Consider the following 26112-nt stretch of genomic DNA (forward strand, 5'->3'; position numbering starts at 1 on the left):
TTCGACAGTCAGCGGACCCTCGGTCCTCCCAACCACCCCGTCACCCAACACGTTCTCCAAGAGTCTCAACCTGGATCTGCAGGGACTAAACTTGTCCAACTCCTCCCTACCATCCGAGGTGAGTGTGTGGCTACCTCAAGGTTCTGGGGGCGGGAAAGGGACGGGTGGCTAAATTAATTCACGGAGTGCAGATTGGGGGTGGGAGTCATAAATAGACAAGGATATACTCTTCTGATAGCTTGTTTGTGCCTTGGGGCTTAACCACTGAAGAGTAAGTTGCAGGGAAAGTAAATGGGGAATGGGATTGATGAGATTGCTCTGAGAGCTAGCATAAACTCAGTGGGCTGAACGGCTTCCCTTTATGTCATAAGGAAATATAAGATGAGAAAAGTACAATGGTATAAGTGCGGCACAGTTGCACTGCCTCACAGCTCCAGCGACCCAGGTTCGATCCCGACCTCTGGTCTGTCTCTCTGGAGTTTGCACGTTCTCCCTGTGACCACGTGGGTTTCCCCCCGGGCGCTCCGGTTTCCTCCCGCATCCCAAAGACGTGCTGGTCGGTGGGTCAAATGGCCACTGTAAAATTGCCCCCTGGTGTGTAGGTGAGGGGTGGAATCTGGGGGGAGTTGATGGGAATGTGGGGAGAATCAATGTAGGGTTATTGTAACCGGATGATCGGAATGAAGGGCCTCTGTCTGTGCTGTATGGTCTCTGTTTGGGGTATCTCAGGAGGTGCTGATGGAGCAGAGGAGCTGGGACCTAATTGAATGGTGGAGCAGGTCTAAGGGATTGAATGACTCCTCCTGTTCCCGTGTTGCTGATTCCTTGGAGGGACAAGGACCCCGACATGTGTGTGGATAACACGCGTGCTTTGTCTGTGGTCACCCTTGCTGCCCCAGGGCAGTCTGAGGCCGGTGGTGATGGATGAACCCCGGGTGATCCAGGTGTTGGTCAGAGAGACACAGAGTCACCCAGCACGGAAACAGGCCCTTCGGCCCAACTGGTCCATGCCAACCAAGATTCCCATCTAAGCTAGTCCCATTTGCCTGCATCTGGCCCATATCCCTCTAAACCTTTCCTATCCACGTACCTGTCCAAGTACCTTTTAAATGTTGTTAATGTACCTGCCTCAACCACTTCCTCTGGCAGCTCGTTCCATATACGGACTACCCTCTGGGTGAAAAAGTTGTCCCTCAAGTTCCTATTAAATCTCTCCCCTCTCACCTTAAACCTATGCCCTCTAGTTCTTGATATGATAAGATATCTTTATTAGTCACATGTACATCGAAACACACAGTGAAATGCATCTTTTGTGTAGTGTTCTGGGGGCAGCCCGCAAGTGTCGCCACGCTTCCGGCGCCAACATAGCATGCCCACAACTTCCTAACTTGTATGTCTTTGGAATGTGGGAGGAAACTGGAGCACCCGGAGGAAACCCACGCAGACACGGGGAGAACATACAAAGTCCTTATATAAGCAGTGGCCGGAATTGAACCTGGGTCGCTGGTGCTGTAAAGCGTTACACTAACTGCTACACTACCGTGCCTGCCCTGGGGAAAAAGACCATGCACATTCATCCTATTGCTGCCCTTCATGATCTTATACACGTCGATCAGATCACCCCTCATTCTCCTACACTCCAATGAGAAAAGGCGCAACCTCTGTCCATAACTCAGTCCCTCGAGTCCCGACAACATGCCTGTAAGTCTCCTGGTTGCCCTGCTGTAGGTGTCGAGTCCTTCGCTCGGCAAGGTGAAGACGTACGAGCTGCTGCACCGGCTGACGGGAGAGGGGCTGTCGGTGCGGTACCACTTCACCAGGAGACCCTTCAGTCCCGACCAGGCCATGGTCTCCGTCCAGATGCAGTTCACCAACAACTCCGAAATGGAAATCCGACACCTCCGCATCAATGAACCCAAGCTGCACTCGGGAATGAGGATGCACGGATTCAAGGAGATCGGTAAGCAAGTGGGAATGGCCGCTCAACTGTCTCGCTGATGGGATCTGGGAAATAGAGAGGGGGAGGGAGTTAACATTTCATCGATGTCCTTCTGAGCCCTCTCAGTCCTTGGATAACCCACCACCCCCATCCACACATTGCCGGTCCCTAGGGGAATGGTTGAGCATGTTGGTGCCTCCCAGGATTTTACAGATACTTCAGAGGTAACTTGATCACTTGATTTTATCTTTGGAAATTGTCTTCCGAACTCACAGTGAGCGGGGCTACAGGAGATCCACTTGTGAACAGGCACATCTTAGACGTATGTATCAGAGGTTTGGTTGAATGGCTGAGTCTGTGTAGCGGTGACAGGGTCTGTGTAACAGTGATGGGGTCCATGTAGTGATGACCAGGTCTGCATCAGTACAACCAACCAAGGTATTCCATCAACCAACAAAACATGAATCAACTTCCCAACCAACTGAAAGGAAATCTGTAGGTTTACAGCAGAGAATTCCCATCACAAGGAGTCATCATTGGACAGTCTGTTCCTGGATCGCCCCATTTCACAGCACAGTGTGGTTTGCTTTCAATAACTTTTTCCTGGATGTGCTTGAAGTAATATCCTGTCAATGTAACCAGGAACTCCAGTCAACAGCAGCAGAAATAACAAATCAGCTCCTGAGCAGATTCCTGCAGTATCCGTTGGCACAGGGCCATTGCTTGCTAAGTTTTCACCGGAGGAAGAACACTCAACGCATTGGAGCTGGGAAGGCCAACTAAAGCCAAATGGGCTACAAGATGTCACAGAATGTAAGATCTGATTCTTGCAGGCCCCACATGTGACACCTTGGATCTACAGCCACTCACTGTTGTGAAAGCCCCACCCTGCCTCCCAACTCCCCCCATGTAGACAGAAAACAGAACCCCACTTCCAATAACCTGGTGCACCCGACCGACAAAAGTACTGCACGAGAGGCTCCGTTGCTGGGTGTACTCAATGCAGATTGATAGATTTTTAGACGTTAAGGGAATCAAACCAAATGGGTCTGTGCTAGAAAGTGCACTGAGTTAAAGGTCAACCATCAACTTAGCGAGCGCTAGAACAGGCATGAAAGGCTGAATGATCTACTCCGGCTTCTTTTTCTTCTTGTTCTTGTTGCTGGGGGTTCTGTGTGGCAGCCACAATTTGTTGCACCCATCAGAAACATCTGGGCACAGTCAGTGCAGCCACAGTACAGTTGAGAGGGGTGCACAGTTACACTGGGTTCCTGAACTAAAACCAGAGAATGCTGGAAAAGCTCGGCAGGTCAGGCAGCATCTGTGGACAGGTTTCAGGTCAAAGACTCTTCATCAGAACTGAGAAAGAGGGAAGATGAGTTGGTCCAGGTTGGGGGAGAGCGATGGGTGGAACAAAGGAAATGTCTGTGATGGGGTAAAATTGTGCAGCAGTAAAGTTCCTTTGGCATTTAATGTGATGTTAATGATGTGAAGGCTGGGTAATGTGTAGTCTGGGCAATGGGATGAGCTAAGGAGGCTGGACTATACAGGAGAGAGGAGTGACAAGGAAAATTTGACCAGTCCCGACACAGACAGAAGGAAAGAGCAAGTTATCTAAAGCTGGAGAAACCAATATTGGGTCCTTGAGGCTGCAACGTCCCCAGACAGAAGATAAGGTGTTATAGAGTTGTACAACACAGAAACAGGCCCTTTGGCCCACCATATCTGTGCTGACCTTTTTGCCCATCTACACTAACCTCATTTGCCTGCATTAGAACCGTATCCTTCTACACCTTGTCCATTCAGGTGTCTGTCTAAGTGCCCCTTAAATGTAGCAATGGTATCTGATTGCACCACCTCCTCTGGCAGCGAGTTCCAGATATCACCCGCTCCCTGTGTAAAAAAAACTTACCCCTCAGATCCCCTTCCTCTCACCCTAACCTCTGCCCTCTTGCTTTTGATATCTTGTTGTCCTGAAGCTTATGTTGGGCCATGTTGTAACAGAGCAGGGGTCAATAGACAGGTCAGAGTAGGATAGTGAGTTAAAGTGACAGGTAAGTAAAGTTGACCTACCAAGTCTTTCTAGCATTTTCTGTTTCTTTATTTTAGATTTCCAGCCACAAAATATTTGACACCAGGTCCCTGCCTGGACTCCCAGGTGAAGGCGAAAGATTCTGTGAGATTACTCTGACCAGCAGCCTTGCTCTCCTGGGCAGGCTAACCAATACTTCTTTCAGATCAGCATCCCTGAAAACATTGGGATTAAATTGCATTGCTGAGTCTGGCATCTTGCTGCTGCTGCGTTTTCTGAAGTGCTTCATAGGTTGTAAAATTGGTAATTGGTTTACTATTGTACTGAGCTACAGTGAAAAACTTTGTTCTGCTTGCCATCCATACAGACCTTTTCAAAACATAACTCTGATTAGGATGCATTTAGAGTATTGTGTGCAATTCTGGTCACCTCACTACAGGAAGGATGTCGAGGCTTTAGAGAGGGTGCAGAGGAGGTTTACTAGGATGCTGCCTGGATTAGAGGGCATGTGTTATCAGGAGAGGCTGGACAAACTTGGGCTCTTTTCTCTGGAGCGGCGGAGGCTGAGGGGTGATCTGTTGGAAGTGTATAAAATTATGAGGGGCATAGATAGGGTGGACAAGCAATATCTTTTTCCCATTATTGAGCGATCCAATACCAGAGGGCATGCAGTTAAGGTGAGAGGGGGTTGGATCAGAACAGACGTCAGGGGTAAGTTTTCTACTGAGAAAGTGGTGGATGCGTGGAGTGCGTTGCCTGATAGGGTGGTGAAGGCAAATTCATTGGGGGCTTTTAAGAGGGGCTTGGATGGGCAAATGAATGAGAGGAAAATGGAGGGACATGGGCATTCTGTAGGTAAAAGAGATTAGCTATGTTGGCACATCATTGTGGGCCGAAGGGTCTGTTCTGTGCTGTACTGTTCTGTGTTCTATAAGTACATCGAGGTAGTACAAGGGAAAAGCAATAACAGAATGCAGAATATACTGTGACAGTTACAGAGAAAGTGCAGTGCAGGCAGACAATAAGGTGCAAGGGACACGACGAGGTAGATTGTAAGATCAAGAGCTCATCTCTATCATACAAGAGGTCTATTCAGGCGTCTTATAACAGCAGGATAGAAGCTGTCCTTGAGCCTGGTGGTACATGCTTTCAAGTTTTTGTGTTTTCTGCCCGGTGGGAGGGTGGAGAAGAGAGAATGTCTGGGGTGGGAGGGGTCTTTGATTGTGTTGGCTGTTTTCCCGAGGCAGCGGGAGGTGCAGACAGAGTCCATGGAGGGGAGGCTGGCTTTCGTGATGGAATGTCCTGAGGTTGTAACGTGCTATAAAAATGCAATTCTCTTTCTTCCTCAATGATCCATTCTGAAGAGACTTCTTACCTCTTTTCAATGTCCACAGATGTCCTCCCGCCTGGTGACGTTGCCTTGGAAACAATGGGCATTGACTTCTGCGATTCCACGCAAGCAGCCAACTTCCAGCTGTGGTGAGTGGCAGCTGAGGTCCACTGGCCGCACATCTGGCTCTCTGCAGAGCTCCCACTGTAGGAATAGTTACAAAGAAAAGCAAACTTGGCCATACTTGAGCTCAGGAAGTAAAATAAATGGAAGGACCAGAGAAATGTGAAGCCTTTATTGAGTTGGAATTGGCCCAATAATTCTTTAATTAACCCAAGTGACTGACTTTGTAAAGAATATAATATACAGTTGCTTGCACTGGGTTGTGCGTCCAATACACTAATAATGCACAGTGGGTTCTAATGGATGGTACAGAATATCGTTAAGATTAGAAGGCAGCAGATTACCTGCTGATTCCTCTTGGAGAGAACCCACCGTACACTTGCTCTATGGAGAGCTGGAAACTTGTACAGTGCCTTTTACTATTTCAGGAAGGGGTTACTGGGTAGAGGGGATGAGATCATGGTGGGGGAAGGGGTTGGGTAAGGGGTGGTGGGGATTAGGTAGAGGGATAGAGGGGGGTAGGGGTTGGGTAGGCGATTGGGGATTGGTTAGAGATGGGGTACTGGGTGGTGGGATGGGTAGAGGTGGGGGAACCTGGGTAGAGGGAGGGTGGGGTCACGGAGAGTCCATGGGTAGAGGGATAGGGTTGGGTAGAGGGAGGGTCACTGGGTGGAGGGGTGGGGTCACTGGGGGAGGAGGGTGCGGTCAATGAGGGAGGGGGTGGGGTCACTGGGTGGGGGGTGGGGGTCAGTGGATTGAGGGGTGGGTTCACGGTGGAGGGGGGTTCACTGGGTGGAGGGGGTGGGGTCACTGGATTGAGGGGGTGGAATGACTGGGTGGAGGGGTGGGGTCACTGGATTGAGGGGGTGGGGTCACTAGGTAGAAGAGGGTGGGGGGGGGTAAGCATTATTGGGCTGGGAGGAGAGACGTGGGCGGCGTCAGGATTCCAGGATGGGATTGAAACGGGGTCCCGGACCCGTCGTTCCGGGGCCGTGGTGGGTCCTGCTGCTGAGACTGTGGCTGGTGTTTTTTTCAGCTCCCAGACCAGGCAGTTCTACATGTCCATCCAGCCGCCCGTGGGAGAGCTGATGATGCCCGTCTTCATGACCGAGAACTCGTTCAAGAAGGAGCAAGGTGAGCGTCTCCTCGGCAACAGCCAGCCAATCACAGGGAAGGAGAAGTCAACAGGCTGACGATAGTTGCTGCACTGCACACGGTGACAGTCCCGCCGGTTTGTGCAGTAAAGCCTTTGGACACATTCCTGTCTAGCTTTGTGTGTGTGTGTATGTATGTGTGTGTGTGTGTGTGTGTCAGTGTGTGTGTCTGTGTATCTGTGCGTGTATTTGTGTGTGTGTGTGTGTACAGTATATGTTTGTGTGTGTGTACAGTGTGTGTGTGTGTACAGTGTGTGTGTGTGTACAGTATATGTTTGTGTGTGTAGTGTGTGTACAGTGTGTGTGTACAGTATGTGTGTGTGTACAGTATATGTTTGTGTGTGTGTACAGTGTGTGTGCAGTGTGTGTGTGTACAGTATATGTTTGTGTGTGTGTACAGTGTGTGTAGTGTGTGTGTGTGTACAGTGTGTGTGTGTACAGTATATGTTTGTGTGTGTACAGTGTGTGTACAGTGTGTGTGTACAGTGTGTGTGTACAGTATGTGTGTGTACAGTATATGTTTGTGTGTGTGTACAGTATGTGTGTGTACAGTATATGTTTGTGTGTGTACAGTGTGTGTGTGTACAGTATATGTTTGTGTGTGTGTACAGTGTGTGTGTGTACAGTATGTGTGTGTACAGTATATGTTTGTGTGTGTACAGTATATGTTTGTGTGAGTACAGTGTGTGTGTGTACAGTATGTGTGTGTGTACAGTATATGTGTGTGTGTAGTGTGTGTACTGTGTGTGTGTGTACAGTATATGTTTGTGTGTGTGTACAGTGTGTGTGTGTGTGTGCGTGTGTGAGAGTGAGATTTGCTCCTGGAACAGTTGGTCTCTCTCACTGTCCCCTGTGGAGCTACCCACTGTTACCTTTCCGCTGTGAATGCTGGGTTTGTCTGAGTTCAAGATCCATCACACTGATTTTAATTGTCCTCCCACCACACCCCCCCCCCCCAACAGGCTGACAACTCGTGGGGGACACACCCCAAAAAACTCCCCTCTGTCCAGTGTAAACCAACCAGTCAGTGTGTTGAGAGCATCCTTTACCGCACCAGTGATCCAGGGAGCAAGAATTCATATCTCCCTGCAGAACTGACTGTGAGTTGTTGGAACATCATCTTAAAAAAAAAACTTCATTAATGTCCTTTTAACGAAGGAAGCCTCCCCCCACCCCCACATACTGTGCAGGATCCCGAGGCAATGTGGTTGACCCACACCCAAAGCTATGAGTCAGCAGGTTCTACAGACGGAAGCTAGGAACAGGCAGTGGAGGGTGAGGCTTGGCATTAACATCTGCGTCCTGAGAATTAACTAACAAGAAGGCAAATGCAGCGATTGAATCTCCTTTCTTAAGTGCCAGTCCCAGCATTTCAATGCAAAAATGCTAATTTTTAGCTGCTCATAACTGCACCAACTAACAGGGGAGCAGGGATATATCCCACCCTGTCCCCTCACCCCCACTCACACACTGACAGAAAGGGCTTGGAGAATACTTCATGTATCACAGGATTTACAGGGCAATGATTTCTCTTTTCCCTTTCTGAGTATTTTTTGGGCATGTTTAAGCTGATGTAGCTGGTCTCCACCCCTCTGTGACATTTATACCTACAGAGAGAGTTCAGAACTAGTCTATTGGAATTTGATTTCAGTGAAGAGTGGTCCACTTGTGGAAAGGCTCCCCGTGGAGCCAGTGGAAGCAGTCAGCATTGATTCAAGACAAATTAGAGGGTTTTGGAAAGTGACGTATGAGGGAGTGTGGCAACACTTGTCTTTGTACCCCTGTTTCTTGAAGCACTCTGCCGCATATGTGTGGGTCTATTGCAGAGTAACAGATTGATCAAAGGACAGTTCACAACTCATTGCACCATAACGTACAGAGGACGAACCAGATTTAATTCAAGAAGGAAAGCTTTAAAAAAAAGATCGAGTGGATAAAAACGTAGTTGGCAAAGTTGGGGGTGGAAGGGAGGGATTTGCCTCAAAAGGACTGAACCCAGCAATGTGGAAGACCTGATCCCAACACCAGTAACTCAGTGACTTACTGATTTTTAAACAAAAGTTAATGTGTTGCAGATATTGGCAATCAGAAGCAGGAAAACTCAGCAGGTCAGGCAGCAGCTGCGGAGAGAGAAGCAGTTAATATTTCAGGTCAATGACAATTATCGTTCAAAAGCGTTCATTCTGCTTCTGTCACCACAGTGAATCACACTCATTTCAGTTTCTTGTTTCCAACCATTGCACTGCCTGGTTCAAGTATCCCAAAAATATCGTCAGCTCTGACAGTTGAAATCCAGCAAACAACAGAATTAATGGAGGTGGGTGAGGCAATTCGGGAATCAGTTCCCTGCAACCAACTGCTTCTTGCTGCCTGACAATGATAACACTTCGTGCTTTAACTACTATGAATAATTGCCAGCGCACTCTTGAAGCAAATGCAACAACCTATAAATCGCCCACCTTTGAAAACTCTCTCAGCTGATAACCTAATGGCTCAGAGTTCCAAATTGCCAGTAAATTTCTTTACTTGACAGCAAATAGATTGCTGATGACTTGTAATCACTTGCTCAGACTGGACGGTGATTTAATTGGGTTCTATTTTTCCTGACATGAGTGGTGATGGAATATCAAGCAGATAAGATTCAACTGGACAAGGCACAGAGATGAGGCACACGCTCCCACCCTTTGCACTTGTGTTGGACAGGCAGTAATGATGTCAGGAGACCATCACATGGAGAAAGGAAAGGCCTGCAGTTATATAGTGTCCTGCAAATCCTCAGGAAGTCCCTAAGAACATCAAATGAAGTACATTTGAAGTGTGGTCATGTGTAATGTAGGAAACACAGCAGGCAATTAGCACAATGAAAGATCCAATAAGCAGCAGTGAGGTAAAGAACAGGTCACCTTATTTGTTGACTTTGGTCCAACAGTAAATATCAGTGAGGATACCAGGTGCAACTCCCCTCCCCTTTAAGCCGTTGCCATGCCAACTTTAAGTTCTGTCCTCCCCTGTGTTGTGTGGCAAAAAGGGGCCTTCTCTGAACAGACCTGGCATCCATGTGGCATTGTATTCCACCACCATCCGTAACCCAACTGCCTGGGACATCCCTCCCTACCAGTACTAGGCAATCAGTCCTAGTTCAATGGGGAATGCAGGAGGACACTTAGAGCAGCACCACCCGAACAGGGAAGTGGCAGCCTGTTGAGCAACAGAGCTAAGCAGTCCCACGAGAGCATAAGACCATAAAATGTAGGAGCAGAATTAGGCCATTCGGCCCATCGAGTCTGCTCCACCATTCAATCATGGCTGATTTTTTTCAACCCTGTTCTCCACCTTCTCCCTGTAATCCTTAACCCCCTTACCAATCAAGGACCCATCAAGCCTTAAATACACCCCATGACTTGGCCTCCACAGCCCTTTGGGGCAACAAATTCCACAGATTCACCGCCCCCCCCCCCCCCCCCCCCCCCGGCTGAAGAAATTCCTCCTCATCTCAGTTCTAAAGTCTTTCTCCATGTGATGGTCTGCTGACATCATTGCTGCCTGTCCAACACAAGTCCGAAGGGCGGGAGCGTGTGCCTCATCTCCCTGCCTTTATTCTGAGGCTGTGCCCTCGGATCCTAGACTCTCCTACTGATGGAAACATCCTCCCCACCTCCACTCTATCCCGGCCTTTCTGTATCCGGTAGGTTTCAATGGGATTTCCACCCCCCCTCCCATTAGTGAATAGTCAATTAAACTGCTAGGAAGGAGGAGGTTGCAAGAAGATCCCCATCCTCAATGATGGCAGGGCCCAGCGCATGAGTGCTAAAAACAAGGCTGAAGTACTTGCAGCCATGTTCAGTTAGAAGTGCCTTGATACATCTCAGAGGTCCACCGTCACAGGAGCCAGTCTTCAACCAGTTCGATTCACTCCACGTGACACCAAGAAACAGCCGGGGCATTGGATACAGGAAGGGCTACTGAACCTGACAGCCCCTCAGCTGCCTTGCTGGAGACATGCTCTACATCTAGCTGAGCTTCTACATTTACAGCACCAGCATCTATCTGACATTGTGGAGGATTGCTCAGTATGTCCTGTCCACCAACATCAGGACAAATCCAATCCGGACAACCACCACTCAGCTGGTCTACAAGTGCACAGGAACACCACCTCCCAAATCACACACCATCCGGACTTGGAAATAGATCACTGTTCATTCATTGTCACTGGGTCGAACTCCATCCCCAACAGCACTGTGGGAGCTCCTTCACCAGAGGCAGCTCACCACCTTCTCAAAGCCAATCAGGCTGGATAATACATGCTGGCCTTGTCAGTGATGCCTACGACCTGAATAAGTAAAACAAAAATCTGAGGGAATAGTTGTGAGCATTGAGGTTCTCTGAAAGTGCAGCAGTCCCTTTCACTGGACACTCAGCCAAAACTATATCTGTGGGGTTTGAACTCTCAACCTCCTGCTTCAGAGGTGAAAATGCTACCATTAAGCCAAAGCAGCCACTCAAATGTTGCCAGGAGGATTGGAGCAGCAATGGGTTAGAACAGAGTCCATTCAACTTGTCAGAAGTTCTTGCAGTGCCCAGTGGGAAGTGAGGGGTTTAGAAGGCAGGGGCTCCTGACTCTCTCCCCCGACCTAACTCCCAGAATCTCACGTGAAACCAGGGGCATTTTTGGAGCTTCCCCTCCCCAAACGAGAATGGGACTCAGCTGAAATATAGTTGTCGCAGTTACTCAGTCTTTCTTACCTCATTGCACTTTGTTTCCCCTCTTGCTCTCATAGAACAACTGTTAAACACCAGCACTGGTAAGTAGATGCACTGCAAAGCTCAGTGTGTACCCCTGTGGATGTCATATCCTGCTCACACTGCCGCTGTGTTTGTCTGTAATGTCTGTGCTTTATAGTGGTAGAGGAGCACCCCGATTCATGTTGCTAGACTTCCAAGGGGATTTTAATCCAGTGGTCTTGGGCGACCATCCCTTCCTTTTCCCAGCCGGTTTAGGGAATTTTCGGATGCGATGATGTCACTGCATTGCATCGCTTGTGCATGTGCCGTTGCAAGGAAAGTGGTGCATGGCTGCTTGGCTGCTCCCTTTTCCCAGGCTTCAAGGCGGTCCCTCGGTGTAATGTCTCCTGTGTAGGAACCAAACGTGGGGAGCTTCTTCTTTTCATTCACACAATAGACCTTCAATGTTTCGTTCTCACTGTGAATCCTAGCGTTGGAAAAGAGAAAAGCTCACCCAGGGAGCTCAGTTCACTATCTTGCTGTTATTGTACTTTTTTGGGGGAAAGGTCATGCGATGTTAAGGGAAGCAGGTTAGTGCAGGAAAGTGGCACTGAGGCAAAAGACGAGCCATGGTATTATTGAATGGCAGCACGTGCGATGGCCCGAATGGCCTACTGGTCTCTGTTCTTATAATTTAACTGAGTGATGCAGCAGGCTGTGGGGCTGAGTGTCATTAATACTGTCTCATTCTTCTCTCCCCAACATTCCGCCTCTCCAACCTCAACCCCACCGTCTCAAAACCAAATGGGCCAAGAAATATTCCAAATATACTGTCAGAGAGCCGTACAGCATGGAAACAGGCCCTTTGGCCCAACTCGTCCATGCTAACCAAGCCTACCTAAGCTAGCCCCATTTACCTGCATTTGGCCCTTATCCTCCAAACCTTTCCTATCCATGTACCTGTCCGAATGTCCTTCAAACGTTGTAATCGTACCCACCTCTACCACTTCCTCTGGCAGCTCGTTCCATATACCCACCGCCCTCTGTGTGGAAAAACATCCCCTCCGGTCCTCTTTAAATCTCCCACCCCCCCCCCCCCCACCTTAAACCTATGCCCTCTAGTTTTAGATCCCTCTTCCCTGTGACTATCTACCCTATCTACGCCTCTCATGACTGTATAAACCTCTATAAGGTCACCCCTCAGCCTCCTTTGCTCAAGGAGAAACAGTCCCAGCCTCTCCTTATAACTCAAGCCCTCCAGTCTTGGCAACATCCTTGTGAATCTCTTCTGCACCCTCCCTAGCTTACTCACATCCTGTAGCATGGTAACCGGAACTGCACACGTATATTCGTGTATATATAGACTGTGCTCACTTCATAACTCCTTGGCATTGGACTGAGCCGAAATCACCTGCAACCTCTTCTTAAGGACCAAGGTATAATGAAAACACGGTTCTGTTCGACCTGGAAGAGTGCATTCATGGCCAAGACTCAAACCTCAGTCACGTGGTTCCTGAATGAGTTGCGTTGGGCTGCAGATGATGAGGACGTTGCAAAGATTGCTGCGGTACTCTTGTTTTTGATCCCTTCCCCACAGACTCCCCAGGAGAGGAATTGGAGAGGTATAGTGCAATGGCAGCAACCAATGCAAAGCAGCCATGAGGCAAGCTGGTGCTTGTGTTTCTGCACCATTCATAACCTCAGCCAGGTCACTGGTGGGAGATCATGGGAAAGGTGTGTTTGGGGCAGAGGGGATGCACACAGTTACCTTCCTGAGGGCTATTCTAGAGCACTGTGGCTTCAGGGGAACATTGACGGAGCTGGTTCTCCATCCGCCACAGGTAACACGGGAAGACCTTTCAGAGAGGAGCCCTCAAAGACGACCTTCCTTGCCTCAAAGTGAAAGCAAGAGGCTCCCATCCCTCAAACTGCGTTAAAGGGCCAGGAAAGCAGCTCTGGAGCAACAAACAATCTGCTGGAGGAAGAAAAGACGGCAGATGCTGGAATCGAGATGAAAAACACGATGATGCTGGAGGAACTCAGCAGGCCAGGCAGCATCCGTGGAGAAAAGCAGGCGGTCGACATCCGAGAGGAAACGTTGACCGCCTGCTTTTCTCCACGGATGTTGCCTGGCCTGCTGAGTTCCTCCAGGAGGAACTTGGCGTGTCAGGGAGATAGGAGTTGTCGACGTTTCGGGTTGAAACCTGATCCAGGGTTTTGACCCAAAATGTTGACAAATTCTCCCCCCCCCCCCCCCCCCCCCCCCCCACCAACGGATGCTGCTCGACCTGCTGAGTTCCTCCAGCAGACTGTTTGTTTCCACTTCTAAATCTGTTCATTTGTAGGAGCTTTTTGAACACACGGATTCCTGAACACCAACAGTTTTGATGTAATCGACTGTAGCCCAGAACTTCCTTGCGAAGGAATAATACTAAACTGAGAAACAGGACAGTGGTGATCATATAACTGACAGACATAACTACCCCTCTCATTGCTTAGAGTGAGCAGTAGTACATTGGTTTTATTGCCCAGCGATAAAAGTATCTCTGTATTGTTCAGGGAAAGGAGAGTGAATTAATGTTGATGTCAGTGTCTTAACCGTCCTGCTTTTCTTCTGTCGCCCTTCTAAGGAAAACTGTTGGGAATGAATGAAATCAACGAGAAACTGACCCTTGCAGAGCAGTGTCAGAGTGACCAAGCCATCGTGCAGCGGGTGATGTCGACTGCTAACCTCGGGCGGGTACCCTGTGGTCAGAGCAACGAATACCGGTAAATGGAGGGCCCTGTGTCCGTCTTTCAGTTGCACAAAGATAACAGTGTTGTTTTTGGCAGGGAAAGAACGAGACTGCCAAGCAGGCCAAGAAATATATTCTAAATGTAGGTAGACTGAAGATAATGATAGTTTGTGTTGTGAGGTACTCAACAAACTATGTGGCTCAATGGCCAAAGAATGCACTTGCACTGTGGTGTCCAATAACACATGGTGCAAAATTCCAGTCCTGGCTGTGATATTGTGGGAAGTTCTAGGCAGAGGCTTGGTCTGCTCAGAGAGACAAGGAAAGGACCTATCTGCTTTTCTAACTAATTAGTTAAAAGTGAACATTTTCGCAGGAAATCCACATGGATGAGGAACAACCATTTGATAATACTACTTGAACAAGATCACATGAAGACAAGAAACCAATGTGCTTCAATTATAGTGCAGAGAGAATGATAATATACCCAGCAGTTCAGTGATGTCTTCTTAGTGTTGGTAGTTGGACCATCCTGTAATTCTTCCAGGGATATGAGACTGATTACGATGGACTATTAATTCTTTCACTGCGGTTAGCCTAACCATGGGACATAAAGTACTGTAGATCCACAAGGCTTCCTGATGGGCGAGTATGCCAGTGGGATTAATTCTGCCAAGATTTGCCACATTTTGACAGCTACAAAGGCTCCCTGTCTACAGATGTAACAATTAAATGCAGTAGCTGAAATAACATTAAAAAAAACTATCGTTCATAGAGTCTGCTACCATAAAGGTCAAGTTACATCAAATTACATGAAGAAGTCTAGAACATTGATCCAGAGAAATGAGTTCAAAACCCATGACAGCGACTGAAAAATTTAATTTCAAGCAATAATAAATCTGGATTTTTTTTTGTGTAAAGCTTGTATCTGTAACTGTAGAACTGCCAGATCTTTGCAAAAGCAAATTTGGTTTACTAGTGCTCTTGACCGAACCCAATCTTGGCCTATTGTATCTCCACACCTAACAACTTATTCATTTAAGGGACAGTTAATTCTCCCAGTGCGGGCAATGTCCACGTAACATGAATGGTTTTCTAAAAGTAACTTTTCATTTAAATATAAGTATGAAGTATCTTGTTCAGTTAAGGGATAGTTAATTCTCCCAGTGCAGGCAATGTCCACAGAACATGAATTAATAATTTTTTAAAAGTAACTTTTCATTTATATATAAGTATGGAGCTTCTAACTTCCAGTTGTGATTTGCTGCCAGGCTGCTGCTTCTTGAGCTGAGATACTTTGCCTTCTTCCCCCGGCAGGTTTGCCGCTCGGACTGTGAGCGGTGGTGCATTGGTCCTCGTTACCCTGGTAACCAAGGATGGCAGCACTGCTCAACTGACTGTGAACTGTGAGAAGATGGTGATTGGTACAATGATGGCGAAGGACATAATGGAAGCACTAACCCAGTGACGGGCGCCACCAACCCCTCGGTGAGATGGAGTCTCCCCGTTGGCTCTTGCATTGTCTGCAACCCCTTGTGAAACTACTAACTGCAGGAGAAACAGGCCAGAGACAGGCATCCCAGTTGGAAGGCCAGCTGCCCCACTATCCCTTCTAAAATACATGAAGGGGTTCCGGAGTAACTCACTGAAGAGATGTCCAGGCAATTCACATTGCTGAAACACTTGACAGACAAGTAGCCAATTCTTTTGTCCTGAGCTCACTCCTTTGAGGAAAGTGCCCCTTTTATTTAATGCTGATCTGCTGCATTCCTCTCCCCACAGCCCCCCACCCACTCTCCTCCGCATATCCATCTGAGAAGCAATGGAATCAAGGTTAATTCTTCTGGATTTTAATCATGTGTGTTTACTTTTTTTGGAGTTCCCTCCCTAAATCTCTCTCCTTTCTTAAAACTTAATGTTTCCACAAAGCTTTTAGTAACTATCCTTCTTAGAGTGAGTCTAGCCAATATAGTACTGACTGTGGCTGTGAGCTAATTGGTCTCCAGAACTAGTCTGCCTGTAGCTTTGAGATACTTGGTCTCCAGAACTGGTTTGCCTGTAGCTTTAGAATACTTGGTCTCTGGGACTGGTCTGGCTGTAGCTTTGAGATACTTGGTCTCCAGAACTGGTCTGCCTGTAGTTTTAGGATACTTGGTCTCTGGGAGTAATCTGCCTGTAGCTTGAGATACTTGGTACCTGGGACTGGTCTGGCTGTAGTTTTAGGATACTTGGTCTCTGGGAGTAATCTGCCTGTAGCTTGAGATACTTGGTGTCTGGGACTGGTCTGGCTGTAGCTTGAGATACTCTGTCTCTGGGACTGGTCTGGCTGTAGCTTGAGATACTTGGTGTCTGGGACTGGTCAGCATGCAGGAGTGCATTTATTTAGAAATTGTGATGTCACGCCGAGTGATGGGTGCTTCTGCCATTCCCATCAAACTGCACCATCTACAAAAGACATACAAAGGTTAATCCCATAAACCTTTGTCTTAGCAACCCAAGTATATCACATTTTTTCCTGGTAGTGGCCAAGAATTACATTTTTGTTTTGCAGCAATAGTTTCTAAAGTGTTGCTGTATTTAAGGAGGGGATCTGCATTCTGGGGAGAACTTCCGCATGGCTTGGGAACTGCGCAGTTAACGCCATGTCGTTTTCTAACAGCAGCACACAGTTCCTGAGCTGAATCAGTAGCCGAGAGGTGCCCAGGGCCTCTTCTGAGAAGTCTGCTTCGGTTGCTAATTGCAGGCAACCCTTTGAACAGCTTTGAGACAGTAAACATTTCCCCTCTCTGGATGAGACCCAGTGGACTGAGCCCAGCTACAAGTCAGGTCAATGTAAGTCTGGGTGAATATTGTGACTAGGTACAGGTGATGAAAGCAAGTGTAGCAGATGCAGGCTGCTGCCAAAATAGAAAAGCAAACATCCCATCCCAGGCAAGAGGCACATCTGGATTAGGCTGCATGACTTAACTCCATAGGGTGTCCCATATGATAAACTCCATTTGATTGATTTATAAGGATCGCGTTAATTGATGATGGTAATGGTCATATGGTTCTAATTAACCAATAAGATCATCCAAATGATAGAGCTATGGATCATGATTCGCAAGGGGCAAATAGATTTCTCGAAGACTTTAAACTGTTCAAGTCCAGCTCAATGCTTTTCAGGCAATACAAGTAGATCGTTCGCAATATTTTTCAAACAAAAACACAACGTAGTCTTCAGAAGAAGTGGGGTTAGGAATGAGGTTTCATTGGACTAGGTCACATGGAAGTCATTGAGTACGCAACAGAAAGACATATCATCTGTCCTTTTATATTATAAATTGCTCTTTCATTGGCAATGGAACTAAATAAACCTGTCACACTGTCCTGATACCATCCCACCAACGGTGACACGACAGCCACTATAAGAGGGTTCAAATAAAGTAGTGTATTTACATAGGCAATTAGCATCCTAAATGTGGAAATTAGAATAATTTATTGAAAAGTTGGACTTTAGTAAATGGAAAGTTAAGCATAATATATTCTGCAAATTTGAGAAATATCTTCATTGATCATATCTAATTTTTGTAATGGATATTTATTGTATTTAAGAAGCAAAAACATTACTGCAGATGCTGGAAATCTGGAATAAAAACAGAAAATGCTGGTGTTATCCGGCAGATCTGGCAACTTCTTTGGAGAGAAAAAACTTCACAGCTTGATGATCTTCCATCAGAATTAAACAGAACAGCCTGTTCCGTTCTCTGCTCTTTTCAGTTAGGTTTTACTTCATGCTTGAATTCTGTCGGAACAAACTACAAGCATATTATGACATGAATGACACTTCCTATAAATAGGACCTGCTGATTAAAATATATTGCATGCATGAAGATGATTTGTGCAGATTGAAAGTTCAAACAGGGAAAATGACAGAACGATTAATTGTTTGAGTATATAGGTGTATTTAAAATTGCTTTGGAAGAGAATTGTATATTGCTTTTCTTATTATACACTGCAGTATATGTTTTTGTCCAGATTCAACACACTTTGTGCATGATTCCTCTTTTCATTCATCCAAGATTTAACTTCCAGCTGGAGAATGATTGAGTGGAGAGTGGAACAGAAGTAAGATGCTCTGTCATTCAGTTACATTGCATGGGGCTTGAGTTTCAATCCAGCTCCATGTCCCCTCACCCAATCAAATCCCAGAGCTTTCAATCCTGACTCTCTGTATTTCCATTGCTCCTTTCACGGAAACAGTGCTTCATGTTTTCACCGGTAAATGAAAATCAAAAAACGGCAGATGCTGGAATTCTGAAATAAAAACAGAAAGTCTTGGAAACACATGGCAAGTCAGGCAGCATCTGTGGAGTGAGAAATAGGGTTAACGTTTCAGGTCAAAGACCCTTTGTCAGAACAGGGAAAGAGAGAAAACAAATTGTCTTCTGGAAGTCATTCAGTACCCAGTAAAAAAAACAAGGACAGGTTTTGTACCTTCATATAACGACAAATGATCTGTCCTTATTTTTATATTGTAAATTCCTCTTTCTTTAGTACTAGAGCTATGTAAACATGTCACACTGCAATTTACCCTCCCATCAGTGGTGGCACTACAGCCCCCGCCTCATGACCAAAATAACACTTGGTTCTCTCCTTAGTTCTCTGACCTGAAACACTGACTCTGTTTCTCTCTCCGCAGATGCTGCTTGACCTGCTGAGTGTTTCCAGCATTCTCTGCTTCTCGTCCTGATTTCACTTTTGACTTGTGAGGAGATCCCAATAAAGGTGTGACCTCCAGCCCTGGCGCCACCGTCTCTTGAAGGAAACGTACAGCAAAATTTTGATAATCTACCACCCAACAATTCAGAAATTCTGATGGTTCGGCTTTTGGCTCACCGGGTGCGGGTTCTCTCTTCCACTCACCGGCCTCCCATTCTCCCTTTCGCTCACCGGAGCCCCAGTTCCGACCCTCCCTTCCTTAGGGTCCTAGATCCCACACTCCCTTAGAACTCACCTTGCCCTGTTTCCCATGCTCTGTTAAAACTCACCTGGTCCTGTTTCTCACACTCCACTTAAGCTCTCTGGATTCATTGGAAAATGTATTATTCTACTGTTTAACATCTAAAAAAAAGTGAATTAAAAGTGTGTTGGAGGATTAATATTCTATAACATCCAATAGTCTGGAAAATCTGCTTGTCCAGCACCACCAAAGACCCAAGAGTGCTGGATTATTGGAGTTTTAATGTAGAATATTCTCACCTGCTTAGCAGTGCATCCAATGGAGGGGCACAGTCTTGGAGTTATACAGCAGTGAAGCAGAGTTATATAGCACAGGAACAGGCCCTTTGGCCCAACTCGTCCATGCTGACCAAGTTGCCTACCTGAACTAGCCCTATTTGCCGGCATCTGGTCCCTATCCCTCTAAACCTTTCCTATGTGGATTGGATGAAACTTCTGCATTTCCCCACAAGGAAAGCTGCTATGTGAGGGAAGTTAGATCTATTCCACCCCCTTCGCCACAGATGTCCTCACCTCGACCTGGATATTCAGGTTAGCTGCACAATTCCCCCTCCCCCTTTGCATTGGCCTGTGAACCTGCTTAGAGTCTGTTCCAGATTAATGTTAGGTTGCCCTCTCTCTATCAGCTGCCCTGATTGGGTGAGCAAATGGTTCCTCTGTCTCCCCCTCACCTGTTCAGAGAAATTCCTCCCTTAAAATATGCCCCGCTGCCCAGTCCCCAACAGAACTAAAAATAAACACAGAAGCTGCTGGAAATACTCAGTGGGTCGGGCAGCATCTGTGGAGAGAAGACTTGGAAAAGCTAGAGGTGTAGCAAGTTTTGAACAAGGACGGGGGTGGGGGGGGAGAAGGAAGATCAGAAGGGAAGGTGGGAAACAGGATAACAGCAGATAATAGTGTAGAGTGGGGACGGTGGTAATGGAGCAAGAAACAAAAGAAGGGTTTAGAGGAGGTGATATTGGTGTAGCAGGAACATTACCAGTAGCTGCTGTCTGAAAAATGTGGGACACAGAATAAGAGCTGAAATCGTTGGGCAGTTCCTGGAGGCTGCAGTGTGAGTAAGCAAGTGGACGTTCTGTTCCCCGAATTCCCAATTAGCTTCTTTGGAATAACCAGAGAGGAAGATGATGGAGATCAGAAGTGGGTTGGAGAATTGAACTGACATGTGGCTGGAAACCTGCGAGATTTTTCTCTCGAAATCTCGGTGGGAGATTGCCAGAATGGTCATGTTACCTTGCCCGATTCGAATATGCTTTGAGCACAGTTGTTGGGGCAGGAGTGGTAATACTGAGGGAAAGAATGTTTGGTCACATGCAGGAGTGAGTTACTGTCTGTGGAAAGTGATATGTGAGCAGGTATGCAGAATTGAAGAGCTCATTGTTCTCTGCTGTGACATACCCACTGTGTGTTACCTACACCGGTGGCAGTGGTGTTGTTCACAGGGTGTGCATGTGGTCCAGTGACGTACCCACTGCGTATTACCTACGCCGGTGGCAGTGGTGGTGTTCACAGGGTGTGTACGTGGTCCAGTGACGTACCCGCTGTGTATTACCTACACTGGTGGCAGTGGTATTCACAGGGTGTGCACGTGGTCCAGTGACGTACCCACTGTGTATTACCCACGCTGGTGGCAGTGGTGTTGTTCACAGGGTGTGCACGTGGTCCAGTGACATACCCACTGCGTACTACCTACGCCAGTGGCAGTGGTGTTGTTTACAGGGTGTGCACGTGGTCCAGTGGATGTGAAGCTCTTGCAGTGTTATTTAGTGACCAAGAAAAGGGAATTGCATATTAGTCAAAAGAGCTGAATTTACCACCCTTCCTGAGATACAAAGTGCATGTCACACCAGGCTCCAAAGAACGTCCTCAGCGAAAGGATCAAATGAAACCCCACAGTATAGGTAACGTCACCATACACTTGGTAATGAAATCCTGAATCCTCAGTTGCTACGGGTAAGAGAGAGAGAGAGAGGCCCTGTTCTTGATGCAGTTCACTTTAATAATAGCTAATTTCTGTTGCTTTGCTGAGTGTTGTCCTTCCAATGTCCATCTTTGGTTGTGCAGTATTACCTCGCTTGTTTACACGACTGCTTTGGCAGATTAATTTATTGTACAAAAACCTCAATTAAAATCTGGTAAGAAACCAGAAGCCTTGTGTTTTTTGTTTATTTAGCCATGCAGGTGGTCTTACTTTCTATATTATTAACCCAGTCACTTACAAAAGGCCCATAAAGCATTGATTGTATCAGCTCATGACTGTTTCAACAATCAGATGTTTCTCACAGAAGTTCTCACTGCACCCAGTGACTACACTTCAAAAGTACTTAATTGGCTTTAAAACACTCGCAGATTGTAAAATTGGTTATGTAAACACTGTCTTGCTTTGAATAGGCTGAAGGTCCATTTAATTGCAGACGGTCTGTACCCAGACCAGCTCCGGATTCCAGCATCTGCAGTCTCTTGTGAATCCACAGAGAGCAATTGACTGAGAAAAGAACAGCTTCCCTGTCAGGAAGGAAATTTCCACCTTTGCATAAGAGACCATTTGGCCCATTGAGTCTGTGCTGACGTACTGTGCAATCCCATTCTCCCCACTTATTTTCTCGCTCACATTCCCATCAACTTCGCACCCGGATTCTACCACTCACCTACACACTAGGAGCAATTTACAGCGGCCAATTAACCTACCAACCTGCACATCTTTGGGATGTGGGAGGGAACCAGAGCACAGTGACAGGGAGAACATGCAAATTCCACACAGGCATCACCGGAGGTCAGAAATGATCCCAGAACGCTGGAGCCATGAGCCAGCGGCTCTGTGAGGTGCACCACTGTGCTGCCCTATTAAGGGAATCTATTAAGGTTCTCCCAAACTTTGAGGATGTGACTCCAGCTGGGGAATCATGGATTGACTGTCCCGGAAATTCCACAAGACTTATCCTGCCAGGACCAAACTTCACGAGTCTACAAGTTGGGAGGAGGATAGAGGTTTGTTTATTTTAATTTACTAATTTCTTGGGAATTTTGGCATTGTTAGCAAGACCGGCATTATTGCTGATCCCTAGTTAGCTATTGGCCATAGGTAGACAAGGTAAGAGCATTAGTGAACCAATGCATTGTTACAATAATCTGCTAGTTTAGCAGCCATCAGGACTAGGTTTTATTAAATTCCAGACTTATAACTAAATTTAAACATTTGAACTCTTGCCTTTAAATTAAGCACTGTGCCCCTGCTGTAGCAGCGAAACCAGTCTGAACATTGAATTATCCATTTTCAGGCAACCTGCTCCCCCTCTGTCCCTTCCCTCTCTTCTGGTCGACCCAGTTCCACCTACACCTACCCCCAGCCCCCGCCATCGCCTCGTTTCGTTCACCTCCCCCACCCACTCCAGCTGCCCATCACCCACACACCCCTCCCACTGGGTCCCCTCCCCTCCCCCACTGTTCCCCACCTGCCCTCCCCACCTCCCTTATTTGGTTCCATGCACCACCTTCCTCTCCCATCAGATTCCATCATCTTCTGTCACCTCCCAGCCTCTGTCGCTGCCTCCACCCTCCCCCTGCTCCATCTGCCTGCAACCCCCTCACCTGGATCCACCTGCCAGCTCTTGCTCCACCCCTTCCCCTCCTCACCTCTTTATACTGGCCATCTCCCCTCTACCTTTCAGTCCAGATGAAGGGTCTTGACCTGAAACGTCGACTGTCCATCTCCCTCCGCAGATGCTGCCCGACCCGCTGCGTTCCTCCAGCTTCTTGTTTGTTGTTCCAGCATCTGCAGCCTCTTGTGTCACCAATTACTAGTCAACCCGAAAGCAAATACTGCAGATTCTGGAAATCTGAGATAAAAACATAGGAAATTCCCAGCAGGCCAGTCAACCTGTGCAGACAGAAAACCAAAGTTAATGTTTCAGAGTGATGATCTTTTAGTTCTGATGCTACATCAGCAACCTGAAATATTAACTCTGTTTCTTTCTGCACAGATGCTGCCTGACCTGCTGAATATTTACAGCAGTTCTGGTTGCCACAACAGGGGGCAATAATGGAAACGGAGCCCCTAGTGGAGGGGAAGAGTCATAACTATTCCATTGGAGAAATTATTAAATATCTGGTTTTGCAAAGCTCTTAGAAACAACCCATTAACATCAAGAATAAAGTGCTTCGTCTCATTATCCAACCATTTATACTACTAGCTCTTTACAGCTGCAAAGTCAAAGTCGAGTTTATTGTAATATGCAGAAGTACAGGTATACACAGATGCAATGAAAAACTTACTTGCAGCAGCATCACAGGCACATAGCATCATGTCAGCAGCATTCACAAAAAAAATCAACATAAATTAAACAGTTTTATGAGAAAGAACACAATTAGAACAAAAAAAAAGTCTATTTTAGTGCAAAATGATCAAAGCAATCATAGTGTTGCTAAACTGTAGTGATTAGGGTTGTACCGGTTGGTTCAAGAACCGAATGGTTGAAGGGAAGTAGCTGTTCCTGAACCTGGTGGTGTGGGACTTCAGGCTTCTGTACCTCCTGTCTGATGGTAGCTGCGAGAAGATGGCATGGCCTGGATGGTGGGGATCTTTGATGATGGATGTCACCTTCTCGAGGCAACGCCTCCTGTAGATACTACCCATGGTGGGGAGGGATGTGCCCTTGATGTATTGGGCAGAGTCCACTGCTCTTGCAGCTTCTAACGTTCCTGTGCATTTGAATTGCTGTACCAGACCATGATGCAACATACCAGGACACTTTCAACAGTACATCTGTAGAAGTTTGTTAGGGTGTTCGGTGACAAGCCGAACCTCCTTAACCTTCTAAGAAAGTAAAGGCACTGGCGCGGCTTCCTTGTGGTTGCATTTATGCACGGGCCCATTGTAAACCCAATCTGCTTAACTTTCCAAGTTGCCTCTGTTACTGTTACCTTCATGATACCACCATGCATATCCTCCCAAGAAGCTATAATTGAGCAATTCAGGGTTTGACATTGGGGGTGATTGACAAATATCCAGTTTAGAGGCTGCTCAAGTAGGACCATCACTCGAAGATCACAATTTTTGAGGCTGGAGTACGATTTTCTCTTCAGGGCTGTTACAGCTGTTTGTTAGGGACCTGACTGCAAACTCTTATCCTTCAGAAGAGCATTGGAGCCCCATTTAACAGCTTGCACATTACTGCCTTAAACAATTAACACTAATATAGCATCTTTAACACAGAAAAAGCATCCCAAGGTGCACTGAAAAATCACGGTTACACCCCAGGGAGGGTGAATGATTTCCCATGCGCCTGAGAAATGCAGTCAACTCTGGTTCTACAAACCTAAATTAAACCCTAGAATTCCTTGAATTGAGGCCAAGTGCAGTTGGCACAGGGCCTGGAACTGAGTGAGAGGTTTTATATGTCTCTATATAGGGGCACTATCTGTAACAGAGTTGCAATTTGAAGTCAAGACTTCCATAACAATTTGTACTCAACTGATAAATTCCAAAGGCCCTTTTCCCAGATAGTTCTGTACATATAATGCTATGTCATAGAACATAGAACAGCACAGCACAGGAACAAGCCCTTTGGCCCACGATGTTGTGCCGAACTAATTAAACTGGAAATTAAACGCTTAACTAAACTCGTCCCTTCCACCTACACAAGGTCCATATCCCAACACTCTCTGCATATTCATGTGCCTATCACCACCACCCTTAGCAGCGCATTCCAGGCATCCACCACTCCCTTTGTAAAAAACTTTCCCTGCAAATCTCCTTTGAACTTACCCCCTCTCACCTTAAATGCATGCCTTCTAGTATTAGACATTTCAACCCTGGGAAAAAAAATCTGTCTAACCTGTCTATGCTTCTCATAGTCTTAGAAACTTTCATCAGGTCTCCCCTCAGCCCCTGCTGCTCCAGAGAAAACAATCCAAGTCTGTCCAACCTTTCCTCAGCACATGCCCTCTAATCCAGGCAGCATCCTGGTAAACCTCTTCTGCACCCTCTCCAAAGCCTCCACATCCTTCCTATAATGGGGCAACCAGAACTGAATGCAATACTTCCAATGTGGCCTAACCAGAGTTTTATAAAGCTGCAGCATAAATTCCTGACACTTGAACTCAATGCCTCAACTAATAAAGGCAAGCGTGCCATGTGCCTTCTTTACCACCCTATCAACTTATGCAGCCACACTCGGGAAGTGATAGACTCAGGCCCCAAGATCCCTCTGTACATCAATGCTGTTAAGGGTCCTGCCATTAACTATGTACTGTCCCATTACATTTGATCTCCCAAAGTGCAACACCTCACACTTGGCCGGATTAAACTCCATTTGCCATTTCTCTGCCCATATCTGCGACGTATCTATATCCCACTGTATCCTTTGCCGGTCTTCTACACTGTCCACAAGGCCACCAATTTTTGTATCGTCTGCGAACTTACCAACCCACCTATCTATGTTTTCATCCAAATCATTATATCACAAACAGCAGAAGTCCCAGTACGGATCCCTGAGGAACACCACTAGTCACGGACCTCCAGCCAGAATAAGTCCCATCAACCACTACCCTGTGGACAAGCCAATTCCGAATCCAAATGGCCAAGTCACTGTAGATCAATCTTCTGCATGAGCCTACCACATGGGACCTTGTCAAACACCTTACTAGAGTCCATGTAGACAACATCCACAGCTCTACCCTCTTCAATCACCATCGTCACCTCCTCGAAAAACTCAATCAAGTTAGTAAGAGACAACTTGTCCCACACAGTCATTTAAGTACACCCGGTGTCAGCCTATTATTTGAATCTTAAATCCTGTGAAGCATTCCGCCCCATTGTGTTGTTATATATGACTCAATCCTTCATCTCTGATGCTCAAGTGCAGACTTAATTATTTCATGTGTCACAGTGAAATTCTTTCTTTACAACCAGCCGGTATAGTTGCTTTAATCATTGGAACAGCAAATCATACAGCACAGAATGAGGGCATCCATCAAACGTTTGACTGTTTAAAGAGCCCACTCCCCTGCTTTTTTTCCCTAGAATTTTTTTTCCTTTTTCTTAAGTGATCCAGTTCCCCTTTGATAATCATTCCTGA

General features: G+C 46.7%; 1 protein-coding gene across 5 annotated transcripts in view; it reads left to right on the forward strand.

Annotated features, from left to right (window-relative positions):
• Positions 1-21181, forward strand: part of LOC127585242 (AP-3 complex subunit beta-2) — a 128735-nt gene extending 107554 nt beyond the window's left edge. For 3 of the 5 annotated variants that reach the window (XM_052042545.1, XM_052042548.1, XM_052042543.1), the window contains 8 exons: positions 9-118; positions 1729-1960; positions 5366-5450; positions 6461-6558; positions 11357-11380; positions 13931-14069; positions 15353-15523; positions 18717-21174. In XM_052042545.1, the coding sequence (XP_051898505.1) occupies positions 9-118; positions 1729-1960; positions 5366-5450; positions 6461-6558; positions 11357-11380; positions 13931-14069; positions 15353-15503 (839 nt within the window). In that variant the 3' untranslated portion in view covers positions 15504-15523; positions 18717-21174. Of the gene's footprint in view, positions 1-8; positions 119-1728; positions 1961-5365; positions 5451-6460; positions 6559-11356; positions 11381-13930; positions 14070-15352; positions 15524-18716 lie in introns of all 5 variants that reach the window. The other 2 variants (XM_052042547.1, XM_052042544.1) reach the window with 2 other exon arrangements.
• The last annotated feature ends 4931 nt before the right edge of the window (positions 21182-26112 follow it).

Source organism: Pristis pectinata, chromosome 32 (genome assembly GCF_009764475.1).
Source record: "Pristis pectinata isolate sPriPec2 chromosome 32, sPriPec2.1.pri, whole genome shotgun sequence".
Lineage (NCBI taxonomy): Eukaryota > Metazoa > Chordata > Chondrichthyes > Rhinopristiformes > Pristidae > Pristis > Pristis pectinata.